General features: G+C 49.4%; 1 protein-coding gene across 2 annotated transcripts in view; it reads left to right on the top strand.

Moving 5' to 3' along the window:
• Positions 1-371: 371 nt before the first annotated feature.
• The window catches only part of KIFAP3 (kinesin associated protein 3), a 136494-nt gene continuing 123941 nt past the window's right edge, over positions 372-12924 (top strand). Inside the window, exons 1-2 of one of the 2 annotated variants that reach the window (XM_019501907.1) lie at positions 372-493; positions 8310-8441. In XM_019501907.1, coding sequence (XP_019357452.1) covers positions 462-493; positions 8310-8441 — 164 coding nt within the window. In that variant the 5' untranslated portion in view covers positions 372-461. The remainder of the gene's footprint in view (positions 494-8309; positions 8442-12924) is intronic. The other variant, XM_019501906.1, reaches the window with a different exon arrangement.

Here is a 12924-nt window from a genome sequence, read left to right as displayed (position 1 = left end):
GCACCCCTGCCTCAGACCTCCCCTCTAGCCGCTCCTGGGGTACCACAAAGGTGTGCCTGGAGTTGCATGGGTGGGCAAACACCGTGTGGTCCCAGGGACCCAGGCCATGAGGCTGCCACTGGCAGCCCTACACTACAGCTGAAGCCATAGCCCTGCTGGGGGCTGACTCGGCCCCTGAAAACCCGAACTTGTCGATTCCCTTCCAGCCTAGCTGGTCATCGCAAGCCCGCGAGCTTCCCCCGCCGCGCCTCCAGGTGGAGCTGTGCGACACCTCCCTCTGCGCCCAATCTCGTGCGACTGCGCCGCCAAATGGGTTCCGAGAGGGCCTCTCTGCACACGCGCGGCGCCTGCGCACTCCCGGCTGCGGCGTGTGGGCGGAGCCGGCGCTGCCTCACCCTGGTAACCGCCGCCGCGGACCGCACCCTGGTGCTTGCCCGTGCCCCCGCCCCGCCGGCCGCACCATGCAGGGGGAGGACGCCCGATATCTCAAGAGGTGACGCGGCGGGGGGTGTGGCAGGGCTGACTCCCCCCGCATCCGGGCCGGGTCCTGCCCTGCGCTTTCAGGGGCTTCCCTCCCCCCCCACCTTCCCCCATATGTAAGGATTTGGGAGTGGGGTGTGGGAGGGAGGAGGCCGGGGGCAGATATCCTGCTTCTCTCTTCCGCTCCGTGCCCAGCGCTCTTGCATCCCCTCTGGCAGCCCCTCGTGTCCTTGGTTCCAGACAGGTGAGTGGGGGCGGGCGCAGGGGATGCTCAGCGCATCCTCCGGCTCCCCCATGGTCCAGCCAGTGACACAGGTTGTTGTTGTAGAGGATGGTGTTCTTGCCCGTGTGCGCTTTGTGCTGATTCAGCGAATACAGCCCCCCTCCCCCACCACCTCCCTCCACTAATGGATTTAATTCAATGCGTGCCAGTCCCTGAGTTCGGTGTGCTCCAGAGCTTGTCTGCCCCAAAAGTGAGGTTCAGAAGAGGAAGGTTGCAAGGGAGCGAGATTCGTGTCACTTCCATAACAAAGCATGGAGCAATGTGGGTGTGTGCTGACCACCCAGCACGGCATTTGTCCTGCGAGCCTGAGCAGTGATCCACATCTGGATGACTTTTAAAACGGGCGGTTGGCTGCAAAACTTAATATGCAAGAGGAATTCTTTCCTGGGTGTATTTCCCTTTGCTTCAGTTAATAATTTCCTTTGTGGCACTGGAGACCCAAATAAGACGTTGTAGTGGATAGTGATAATGTTGAGTGCATCTGTAGCCCTGTACAGCTGTCAATTTTGAGTTGTTTTACAAAGAATTAAGTTTTACAAGGCAGGAGCTTAGATGTGAACTGGTGAAAGAGCAAATTCTTTAACCAGGACCTTGCCCTCCTAGCTGGGATGGCATTGGCACTATGCATGCATGAGGGAAGAAAATGGCTGTCCCAGCCATTAGAGCCTGTAACAGTCCAATAACTAGAGCAGGTTTTGTGACCCATTACATCAGTCCATGGGGAGGGGAGTTAAGGAAGAAAATATAGGATCTCCACAGTATAATGCCTCCAGTCAAGCTTGCCCACTCCATCCTGTTTGGGGCAGGGCTCATGGGATGCATAGTGCTCATTCCCAAGAAGGGAAAAATCTTTGAGGAAGTGCTAGATCTCTATGCAGAGCAACTCACACTGGCAGATTTCTCCTTCTGTACATTTGTAAATACTTCCTATCCTGTCCCTGAAGAACAGGTGTTGACTCAGCATAAGATGTCAAAGAGAAGTAGTGCTGGGTAGTTTTTCCCGTGAGATTAATCCTGAGATAAACGGAAGACAGTGACAGAACTGGTATGTTTTAATTTATCTCTCTTTAGGGCCTTGATTCTGGGAACTGTTCCCTTTTGGATGAACCCCTCCACCTTGTGGAGACTCCACACACAAACACGTTGCAGAGCCAGGTCCAGACTATACTATCTGCCCCAAAGAATTCCTAGTGTTGAAAGAAGTTGCTCTACAGAAGAACTACCAAGAGCACTCCTACTTGCTCTATGACAGTGTTTCCCAACCTTTTCCAGCCCAAGGCACGCTTACATTAATAAACATTTTCCGTGGCATTTACCTATTAAGGCATTCCTCATGCTCATACCTATTGTAGCTCATTTCCATGACAAAATTCCACAGAACACCTGTTCATTTCTGATGGTACACTTTTGTGCTGCAGCACACTGGTTGGGAAACACTACTCTGTGAGAAGAAATATCTGAAAAGCTTTAGGGCTGGCAACCTTGCTGAATTACCCATACACTGTGCTGACAATGGTCAAAATCATCTTAAAGGAGACTGATGGGAGAGACAACTTGGAAAAGAACATCCTCAGAATGCAGAAGGATCAGAAAGGTTGTTATTCCTAATGTGTGAACTCTGTTAGGCAGGGTTCATCCATTTGGAAAGGAGATGGTCATGATGTAGATCTAGGCCTGCTGTAAACTGATCTGCGGCTCACAATCTTTTTCATGCAGTGTTACTTTGTGCTTCTATAGCATCTTCTGTTGGAGGTTCTCAGTGTCCTCCAACCCCACTTGGGACGCAGCTAAGTTTTATTTGCCCCACTTACAGAACGGGCATGTAGAGGCACAGAAGAGAATAAGTAAGTTGCCTGATGTGGGTTGATGACAAAACTATGAATTCAGAACCCTGCTAACACACAGCTGTCACCATCCCTGCTGAGAAGGCCCCTCCTTTACATTGATAGTCCGTTTTTGTTTATGACCAGTCAGGTTGTGGTCAGTATAGCGAGGGGCTATTTTATTACAATTTCCCTACAAGTCTGTCACTGAGTCCTGGGGAAGCTGGATAGCCGTGGGAGAACTTCAGCAGCAAGACGAAGATCAGGGAAAGTGTGGGTCCCTTACTGAATGGAGGAGGCAACCTAGTGATACATGATGGGGAAAAGGCTGAAGTACTCAATGCCTTTTTTTACCTTGGTCTTTAAAGGCAAGATCAGCTCCCAGACAACAGTTTGGGGAGGAGGTAAGCAGCCAGCTGTGGCAAAAGAACACGTTAGGGACTATTTAGAAAAGCTGGGCCTGTAGAAGTAATTTGGGCCGGAAGCAATGTACCCAAGGGTGCTGAGGAAGTTGGCTGATGTGATTACAGATCAGCTAGCTATTATCTTTGAAAACTTGTGGCAGTTGGGATATGTCCTGGATGATTGGAAGAGGGCAGATCTAATGCCTGTCTTTAAGAAAGGGAAGGAGGAGGATCCAGGAAGCTACAGACCAGTCAGCCTCACCTCAGCCTCTGGAAAAATTGTGGAGCCAAACCATCAAAGAATCCATTCTAAGCACTTGGAGGAGAAGAAGGACAGGCAGCATGGATTCACCCAGAGCAGTCACGCCTGACCAACCTGATTGCCTTCTATGATGAGATGACTGGCTCTGTGGATGTGCAAAAAAGCAGTAGACATGATATACTTTGACTTAGCAAGGCTTTTGATATGGTCTCCCATAACATTCTCGCTAGCAAGCTAAGGAAATATGGGCTGGATGGATAGAAAACTGGCTGGATTTTCTGGCTCAGAGGATAGTAATCAATGGCTCAATGTCTAGTTGGCAGCTAGTATCAAGTGGAGTGCCCCAGGGGTTGCTCCTGGGGCCAGTTTTGTTCAGTGTTTTTTCATCAATGACCTGGAAGATGGAATGGAGGATACCTTCAGCAAGTTTACAAATGACACCAAGCTGGGGATGTAGTAGATACCCTTGAGAGTAGGGCTAGGTTTCAGAGAGATCTTGACAAACTAGAGGATTGGAACATAAGAAATCTCATGAGGTTCAATAAGGAGAAGTGAAAATTCCTACACTTAGGATGGAACAGTCCCATGCGCTGGCTGGGGACCAACTGGCTAGGCAGCAGCTTTGCAGAAAAGGACCTGGGCATTACAGTGGACAATAAGGGCACACCATTGACTCACATTCAGCTTGTTGCGAAGAAGGCTAATGGCATACTGTGCTGCATTCGTAGAAGTGTGATCCCAGCAGATCAAGGGAAGTGATTATTCCCCTCTGTTCAGTGCTGGTGAGGCCACATATGGAATGCTGTGTCCAGTTTTGGGGCCCCTACTATTGAATGGGTGTAGACAGACAAATTGGAGAGAGTCCAGCAGAGGGCAACAAAAATGGTTGGGGGCTGGGGGACATGACTTATGAGGAGAGGCAGAGGGAACTGGATTTATTTAGTCAGGAGAAGAGAAGACCAAGAGGTGATTTAAAAGCAGCCTTCAACTACCTGAATGGTGGTTCCAAAGAGGATGAAGCTAGACTGTTGTCAGTGGTGGCAGATGACAGAACAAGAAGCAATGCTGTCCAGTTGCAGCAAGGGAATTTTAGGTTAGATATTAGGCAAAACTCTCTGGAGCAAGTTACCCAGAGAGGTAGAATCTCCATCCTTGGAGGTTTAAGACCCGGCTAGGCGAAGCCTTGGCTGGGATGATATAGTTGGAGATGGTCCTGCTTTGAGCAGGGGGTTGGACTAGATGATGTGAGGTCACTTCTAACCCTCATTTTTATGATTCTGTGATTGTCTGCCCAGAAAAGAGTGAATAGCCCTTTATAATAAATGGACCAAGAGAAAATAATTAAAGTAGACATGGGCATCGATTGGAATGTTTGCACTGTTTAAATGGCAGAGAATGGGGAGGGGGGAGAAATACTGAGTGCCAGAGGCAGGATACTGAGTGCTGGAGAGTCTTAAGACACATGGGGTTCTGCTGTGGTACAGGCTGTTGTTACCATAGTGGCGACTGCCTAGGAACCGCCATTTTCATGCCCCCTCTAAATTGGCATTGGGCTGATGCCCTACATGCCCATCCTTAGTTATGCTACTGATAGTACATGTCTTAGAAGCAAGAATCAAAGGCTAAATTCAGATTTGCTAGCACTTGCAGCTCTCTCTGTTGTTAGTGGCTTTCAGTACTGCTCAGTTTCAGGTGAATGGTCTTGACTGATTTGGTATGAAATGTGAATAAATATAAGAATGGAAACAAAGTCATAAGATGCCATTGCATGTACATATGGGTAGGGCATGGAAAATTGTTTAATATTCTATGTCAGAGTTGTAGAAAGTTGTTCTAGGCCTTTCTACAAATTTCCCCATCCTCCCAACAGGGACTCTTGGGCGAAACAGTCCATCAGGTTTCATAAATTGCACTTCCTCTCCCAAACTCCCTTACATATTAGCCCTAAAACTGTAAAGTGCTGAGCACCCTCAGTTCACACAGGGTGCAACGGGAGCCAGGTGTGTTTAGCCTGTTGTACTGTCAAATCCAGTGCTTTTTTGAAGTATGCTGTACTCCACTTATAAGTGTGTTATTTTCTTCATTGTATAACACAATCCCAGTCCTAATTTAAGTGTGCTTACATTATAACAAATATTAATTATCTGCATATTGGTTAAGTGCATAATTGACGTATGGTTCTAAAAATTCTTTGGCTCTAATATCTACTCTGAAGTAATTGTAGTCTGTTTAGTTGAATGATTGGTGAAACTGATTAGGGATGGTCAATGTTGTTGCCTAAATCAGCCCTGAATGACTAGGTCCTATCAATTTCAAGGTTTTTAGAGGCCTGAGGATTATGAGGAGTAGAGTAACCAGCCTTAAGGGGGTTTGAAAAGCTTAGCACAAGCTGTTTCTGTAGTTAATGAGTTTTGTTTATGTAGAGTTTGTGTAAGTACCTAGCCATTTTTTAGTTCCCAGGCTAGGCACAGGATCCAAGTACAACTGTCATCTCTTGCTACACGTTGCTTAGGGCTGTGTGGAGCTTTTGTAGGCTGATTCAATTTGGCAGAGATTCGGCCTGAATCCGAATTAAATCAGGAGACCCCTTAATCTCTCCAGATTGAACTGGAACCCTCCAAATCAATTCAGAAAGATTAGGAGAGGTTTGATGATTCGGATATAGACACAGCTTTAAAAGTTTTTTCTACGTACCTCAAGGTACCAGGCTGCTTGTGAATGCTGAGATGCTGGGGCAGATGGAGCATTCCACAGGGGCTGGTGTCCCCAGCGTGTTCAGCAACAGACCTGGAAGTGGACCAGAAGCACTTCTGGGTCTGCCAGGGAGCATGCGGGTGACCCCCACCCCCTCCTCGCCCCCCAGGGGGATGTGAGTGTGCTCTCAGGAGCAGACCCAGAAGTGGACCGGGAAGTACTTCTGGTGTCAGTACTTCTGGTCCACTTCTGGGTCTGTTGCCAAACATGTGCCCCCCCCACCCCCAAGACACTCCGTCTGCCCCACCGTTGCAGCATCCACAAACCGCGCCTGGTACCTCAAGGTACGTAGAAAAAATATTTAAAGCTGTGTCTATGGCCGAATCACTGATTCTCCGAATCACCATCAAATCTTCAGATTTGGATTTGTCCAAGTTGAATCGGGGCGGTCATCTGAATCAACGAATCAAATCACTGTCCCCAGTTTGGGCCAAATCCAAATTGAATGTGGCTAATTTCGCACACTCCTAATGTTGCTAAATACAACGAAACGGGTTTGTGACTAGTGAACCATGTTCCCAGTTTCCATCTATTGGTGGTAGTGGTGAATTTTGAAAAAACTGACAAAACTAACTAAAAAACCTTGAAAATAATCCCAGCATAAAATACAGAAATTTTAGGCTCTGTTTTCCAGGGGTTGTTTTACCAATTTTTTTCATTTGTACTACAGAGGTCGGTGCTCTAACACAGTGGTTTTCAACTTTTTTTGTACAAGGGCCCATTTGTAAACATCAATGGCCAGTCCTGACTCCATGCCCTTCACTCCTGACCTCCTGGCCCCTGCCCCCGCAGTGTGTGGGGCAGGGGAGGGAGGGGCAAAAAGCCCCTTGCAGGCTGGAACTCTGGCAGCCTGCAAGGAAAAAGCCACCATGTCCCACATTTTTTTTTCTTTAAAGGAAAATTCATTTTTAAAGTTTGTTGATCCACTTTTAAAGTTTGTTCATGACCCTTTCATAGATTCTTGTGACCCAGTTTTGGGTCATGACCTACGGTTTGAGAAATGCTGCCCTAACAAGAGAAATTAGTACATTCTTACAGGATCATCTTGAAGTTCTTTGTTCTCTTATTCTAGTTTGTAGAATCGTGTGTAGTTTTTAATTCCTAAGATGTGGCCAGTCCTACTAACAGGATATCTAGGAAGTGCCTGCAGGTATGTACTAAAAGGTAGCTGGGTTAGTCTCAAGTCAAGCAGAAGGCCAGGCAGTGTGACACTTTCAGCTATGAACAAAGGATGCATTTCTTCTGAGAGAGAGCCTTTTGTCCCAGGATTGCACAGATGTACATGTCCACTGAAGGAAGGCTAGAAGGGACCTCACAAGGTCATATCGCCCAATCCCCTGCTTAAGGCAGGATCATCCCTGACTAAACCATTCCAGCCACGTGTCTATCTAACCTCTTTTGAAAACCCCCCAGGATGGAGATCCCACAACTTCTCTTGGTATCCTGTTCCAACGTTTGGCCTCCCTCATAGTCAGAAAGTTCCTCTTAATTTCCAGCCTAAATTTTCCCTGCTGGAGCTTCAGGCTATTTCTCCTCATTTCATCTTATGTCCCTTCTGTGTAGCCACGGAGAAGAATCCATCTCCGTCCTCCATGTAGAGGAGCAGCTGAATGGGCCTTGGATGTTATAATTTGTTTAGTTTTGTCCAGTGATTTCTTGATCTGTGTTTTATGAGGGGGCACAGCTAGCATCTAGATCTGTAACAAGGTCTGGTGGCTTGGTGAGAATTGGAGCTAGTTAGTCTGTTGCTGAAGAAATGTCATTTGAGGTTAGGAGGGCTAGTAAGTCAAAACAGGCTTCTTCCCTAAGGCTACCTTGAGATATGTATGAGTAAATTCAGGTTGTTCAATCTCTGGTTAAGCTGAGGATCTGGAAACAAGTCTTTCAAGCGCAGAGTTACTTAGGAACTTGAACTCATTCTCTGATCTGCTGATTTCTTTGGGGGCATATCTCTCTTTTGTTCAGAGGTCTCCCCTAGCATGATGCATCTTTAGTGTAGGCATTATCTAGGCAGATAGACCTGTAAAACCAAGATAGATCTTCCTTCCTAGCTTTTAACACCTATGACTAGGAGCTCACAGTCGATTTGGTATACTTGCACATACTAGGAATTATAAACACAAAGGTGCCACTTGTGCTAAGATTCTCTGCAGCTAAGAGGGAGGAAAGTGCAAATGGAAAAAAAAAAGACTCAGGCTGCATAAGCGCACTGTAGGATCAGTGTTTCATAGTGACTTATACACTCGTATATCTCTTAGGCTTTTGCTTTAACCATCAATGTGTTTGGTTTTTCTGCCCTTCAGGAAGGTCAAAGGAGGTAACATAGATGTACATCCATCTGAAAAGGCCCTTGTTGTTCATTATGAAGTGGAAGCAACTATCCTTGGTGAGATGGGCGACCCCATGCTGGGGGAACGCAAGGAGTGTCAGAAAATGTAAGTTCCAAGTACATTTTTTATTATTTTTGGAAGATAAAAATCTGAGGCATTCTAATCCCTGAGTCTTGAATTATAATATCCTGTTGTTTCTTTTGCGTTATTCGTACTTTATCTGACTTAACACCACCTTAAGGAAGTGTTTGGAATTCTAGAAGTAATATATGTGCATGGTAACATTAATACTTACCATATTTACTTGAATATAAGATGAGTATTTTTCTCCCTAATCAGCTGCGGCAGTGGGAGTGTCCCTAGTTTTAAATTTGCATACAAGGAATCCTCATTAAGTACATAATCTATCATTAAACTGCTGCCAAAAGCAGCATGTGCTCAGGAATGGAAACCAGCTATGAAGTTGATTTAAATGCAGCCAAAACTGAGCCCGATGATAAAACACATGGCTCATTATGCAAACATATGGTGAGAACTTTTTGTGTGCGCGCCTTAAAAAAAAAGGGGGGGGGCAGTTGCTCCTCCAGGAGGGCCTGGAGGTACTGCAATACCAGACCATCACTTGGAGAGGCTGGAGCAAGCTCCGACCTCCTCCCCGGTGCCAAAAATGCTGATTATAACCTTTGTTTTGTATGGCCCTTAAAACAATGGGTGGGTGTTTCTTCTGCAGGGGACTGGCACTGGGCCTGAAGTTACTGCAATACCAGGTCAGCAGTGGGAGGGCCAGAGCCAGCCCTGACACTCTTCCTTTGGTGCCAGATATGATTTATTAGAACATTTTAAAGCTCAAGATGACAGAATTCGAGGCACAAGGAAATACAGAAAACCTGAGCGAGGGGGTACATAGTAGAAGATGGAGGTAGTGGTGTGAATGCAGCTAAGTTGCATGTAAAACATGCAGCCAACTAAGCCCAGGGATAAGGAGGTAGGAAGGGGGAAAAGGAGGGGGAGGGCACACTGCTTATACAGCAAAGAATATACAGGAGACTGCATTTGAGTAGGGAGGTGGTTCGTAAAGTGCACGCACAATTACAAACAGTGACATGCGTGATACAGTTGTGGGGGTAGGGAAGAGTCCAGGCTTTAAAAAGTTCTTGGAGTCTGTGAGGTGTAGCAGCAGGGGGCAGTCGGGGGGGTCCCTTCTGCATGGCTTCCAGTCAGAGGTCTGTTGGAGTCCATGTACTGGTGCTGTCCCATGATATGCTGCATGTAGTGCATCCCTGGACCAGCGGATGGTGTCAAACACCATGAGGCAATGTTGCCTCTAAAGTGTAGTGGTCCGTGAGCGCGCCGCTTTGGTCCCACCTCCCCCTTTCGCCTGGATCTGGACTACACTAAGCCTAATAGACTAGAATCCTCATGTAATGGATCCTCACCATTATTCTCGGTGTTAGGGTCTCTACGAGGGGCAGGGGCACCCTGTAGGCAGTGCGGCTGTCTTGGGGGAACAGGGGCCCCCTATAAGGGAGCATGAACACTGGATGTTGTCTATAGGGTTCATAGATTGTAAGGGCTTGAAGGGACCTTGCAAGATCATTGGGTCCAGCCCCCCCCTGCACCAGGCAGGAAAGACAACTGGGGGTCAGGGGACCCCAGGTTAGGGTTGGTTGGTTAGGGTCCCATTGGGGCACAGGGGAACCCCATAAGGGAGCATGGACACCCTGTAGGCAGTGGGGATCCCTGTAGGGGAAGCTATGACATCCTCAGGGCAGCAGGGTCTCTATAGGGGGTAGGGGTGCCTATAGGCAGTGGGGCCCCCAGAGAGGCACCCTGTGGGCCCTGAGCCCCCTATGGGAAGCAGGGCCCTACCGGCAGCGCCCCCTTGTTCACCCGGCTCAGAGTGGCCTCTGTAGCGCTCCCCACCGAAGAAGACGCAGAAAGACATGGCTGCTCCCAGCTGCCTGGCCCGGCCCCTCCTCCAGCTCCGCCCGTGCCACTCCCTGCAGCCACTAGGCGATGCTGCCAAACAAGGCAGTGCAGGCGGGCAGGTGAGTGCACGGGACAGGTGCAGCCCAGGCTGGGGGGGTGGGGGGCAGCTCCAGCTCTGCGGTGTAAAAGCAGCTGAAATCCAGGGAGCGGCACTGATCCAGCAGACCAGTTCCCTGGTGCTAGCAGAGCCTGTGCCAGCCCCCACTTTGCCTTGCTGCACTGCAGCCCAGCTCCTCTCTGGGCAGGTGTGCAGCGTTAATAAGTTAGTGCGCAGCATGGTATTAAATTGTGCACGGCTGCGCACACGTGCAGCCTGGAGGGAACCTTGTCCTGAGGCCCTGCATCAGCTTGGCATAGTGGCGGGTTATGCAGCATTTGATCTTAGCCAAAAGGCAGAAATGCTGATGGAAACCTACCACAAGGCTACCTTCATGTAGCCCATCTTTATAAAATATATGGTAGTTGCTGCTGAGTACAATCCAAGGGATTATCCAGCCTGTGGTGGGTCCCTTGGCCCAGGCATGGGGGCCAGGGGCGATGCAGCAACTGAACTCCTTCTGGCTGCTGCTGCCTTTGTCATTACTGGATGTGGCCTGGCCATCCCAGCCTATCCACCCCACACCTGCCTCCAGGCATGCTGGATGGAGTGGGTGGGTGGGCCCTGTATGGAGGCTGGCCTGGGACCCTTGTGGGCAGGATGTGCTCAGCCAGGTGAATGGGATGGGGTCATGGGCAGGTGGAGAGAAGCACCTGGGAGCAGGACAAGATGGCAAGGTTGGGATCATGAGGCAGTTCCAGCGCGGTGCTGGGGCCCGGGGCAGAGCTGCAGTTTGTTCCTTGGCATGTCCCTGCCTGCAAAAATGGTGCCCGTTGCAGGGATAGGTGAGGCATGAATCTTGGCTCAGCCCCTGGCCCCACGTTGTCACTGCCCTGTGATCCTGGCCATACCTGTCTGTCCCACTCCTTGATGCTGCTCCCTGTCTGCCTGCAGGCTTGTCTCGGCCTCCCGACTGAGCGTGCCTTTCCCTTGCAGGTCCTGACCGGTTTCCATGGAGACCCTGCCCACCCATTATGTCTGGTGACTTCGGTGGTGGGTGCAGGACGGATGGGCCTGGGACTGGATAGGATCAAACGTTGTCATCTGCCCTGTCTCCTTTCTTGTCCCCCTACTGTGCTAGGTCATCCTGCCCCCCACCACTGCACCTACTTGGCAGGGGAGATACCATGATCAACAAGGTGATTTTCCCATGGTGAGGCCTGTCCCTTGCACTCTGGGCAGGCTGGGAAAACTTGACTATACAATTTTGTAGTAAGGGAAGACTGCGTTTGTGCTTTCTGCTGGCTTGGTGCTTGGCCTTTTGGCTAGGAGCAAGTGAGACTAGGAGGTGTCTGAATCCCAGGGCCTCCAGGCCTGGGGCTTGTACATAGGATGTCTGCCACAGATTTGGGGAGTATACAAAGCCTCAGACTGATGAGCAGGGATCCAGGTTTTCTGTTTCCCATGGAAAATGAAAAAAAGTGTCGATTTTTTTTCCCCCCCCTTTTAACTGAGAAGAAAGCAGATTTCTCATTTTAACAGAGAAACGCACAGATTTTCCACTTTTGCAAAGAGCTCTCTGCAGGCTGGCAGGATTCCAGTGTGCAAGGGGGAGTGGGAGGAGGGTGGTCAGGCAGGGGGCGCTATATGTGTGCTTACATGTACACATGGCTGCTAGGAAGCTTGGAGAGCAGCTCCTGTAGGTAAGGTTGGGTTGGGTTGGTGGGGGAGGGAATGAAGGCCCCCAAAGTGAAGGAGGGAGGTGGGCTGGGGTTGCTGCCCAGCTGGGCAGTGGATGGGGTTTGGGGCCCAGGGCCAGAATGCACAGTCACAGGGCCCTGGCAGGGAGTGGGAGGGGTCTGTGGGCAGCTTGTCTGGGGGGGTGCAAAAAGGGGTGAGGCTGGCTCCCCGCCACTGAGTGTACTCCCAGAGGGGTGCAGGGGAGCATGTGCCCCCCAGATCTGTGTGCGGGGTGGGTTCATAGATTTCATAGACATTAGGGCTAGAAGGGACCTCGGAAGATCATTGAGTCCAACCCCTTGCCCCAGGGGCAGCAAGTCAGCTGGGGTCATAGGATCCCAGCAAGATAAGCATCCAGACTTCTCTTGAAGGCGTTCAATGTGGGTGCTTGAACCACCTCTGATGGCAGGCTATTCCAGACCTTGGGGGCTCAGACAGTAAAGAAATTCTTCTTTATGTCCAGCCTGAAATGGTCTTGCAGGAGTTTTTAACTGTTTGACCTTGTCATCCCTTGGGGTGCTCTGGTGAACAATTGTTCCCCCAGATCCTGGTGAACACGTCTGATAAATTTATAGGTGGCCAGCAGATTGCCTCTGAGCCTGCGCTTTTCCAGGCTGAAGAGTGTACCATAGCTCTCAGCCTGTCATTGTAAGTTTTGTTTTCCTGACCTCTGATCATGCACGTGGCTCTTCTCTGGACTCTCTCAAGCTTCTCCACATCCTTTTTGAATTGTGGGGCCCAAAACTGGACACAGTACTCCAGCTGCGGCCTCACTAAGGCTGAGTACAACAAGAGAGTGACATCCCGGGATTTGTTTGAGAA

The sequence above is a fragment of the Gavialis gangeticus genome, unplaced genomic scaffold, assembly GCF_001723915.1.
Source record: "Gavialis gangeticus isolate Ggan-Ray unplaced genomic scaffold, GavGan_comp1, whole genome shotgun sequence".
In the NCBI taxonomy this organism is placed as follows: domain Eukaryota; kingdom Metazoa; phylum Chordata; order Crocodylia; family Gavialidae; genus Gavialis; species Gavialis gangeticus.
Note: the sequence above shows the minus strand (reverse complement) of the source record. Positions and strands in the feature narration are given on the sequence as shown.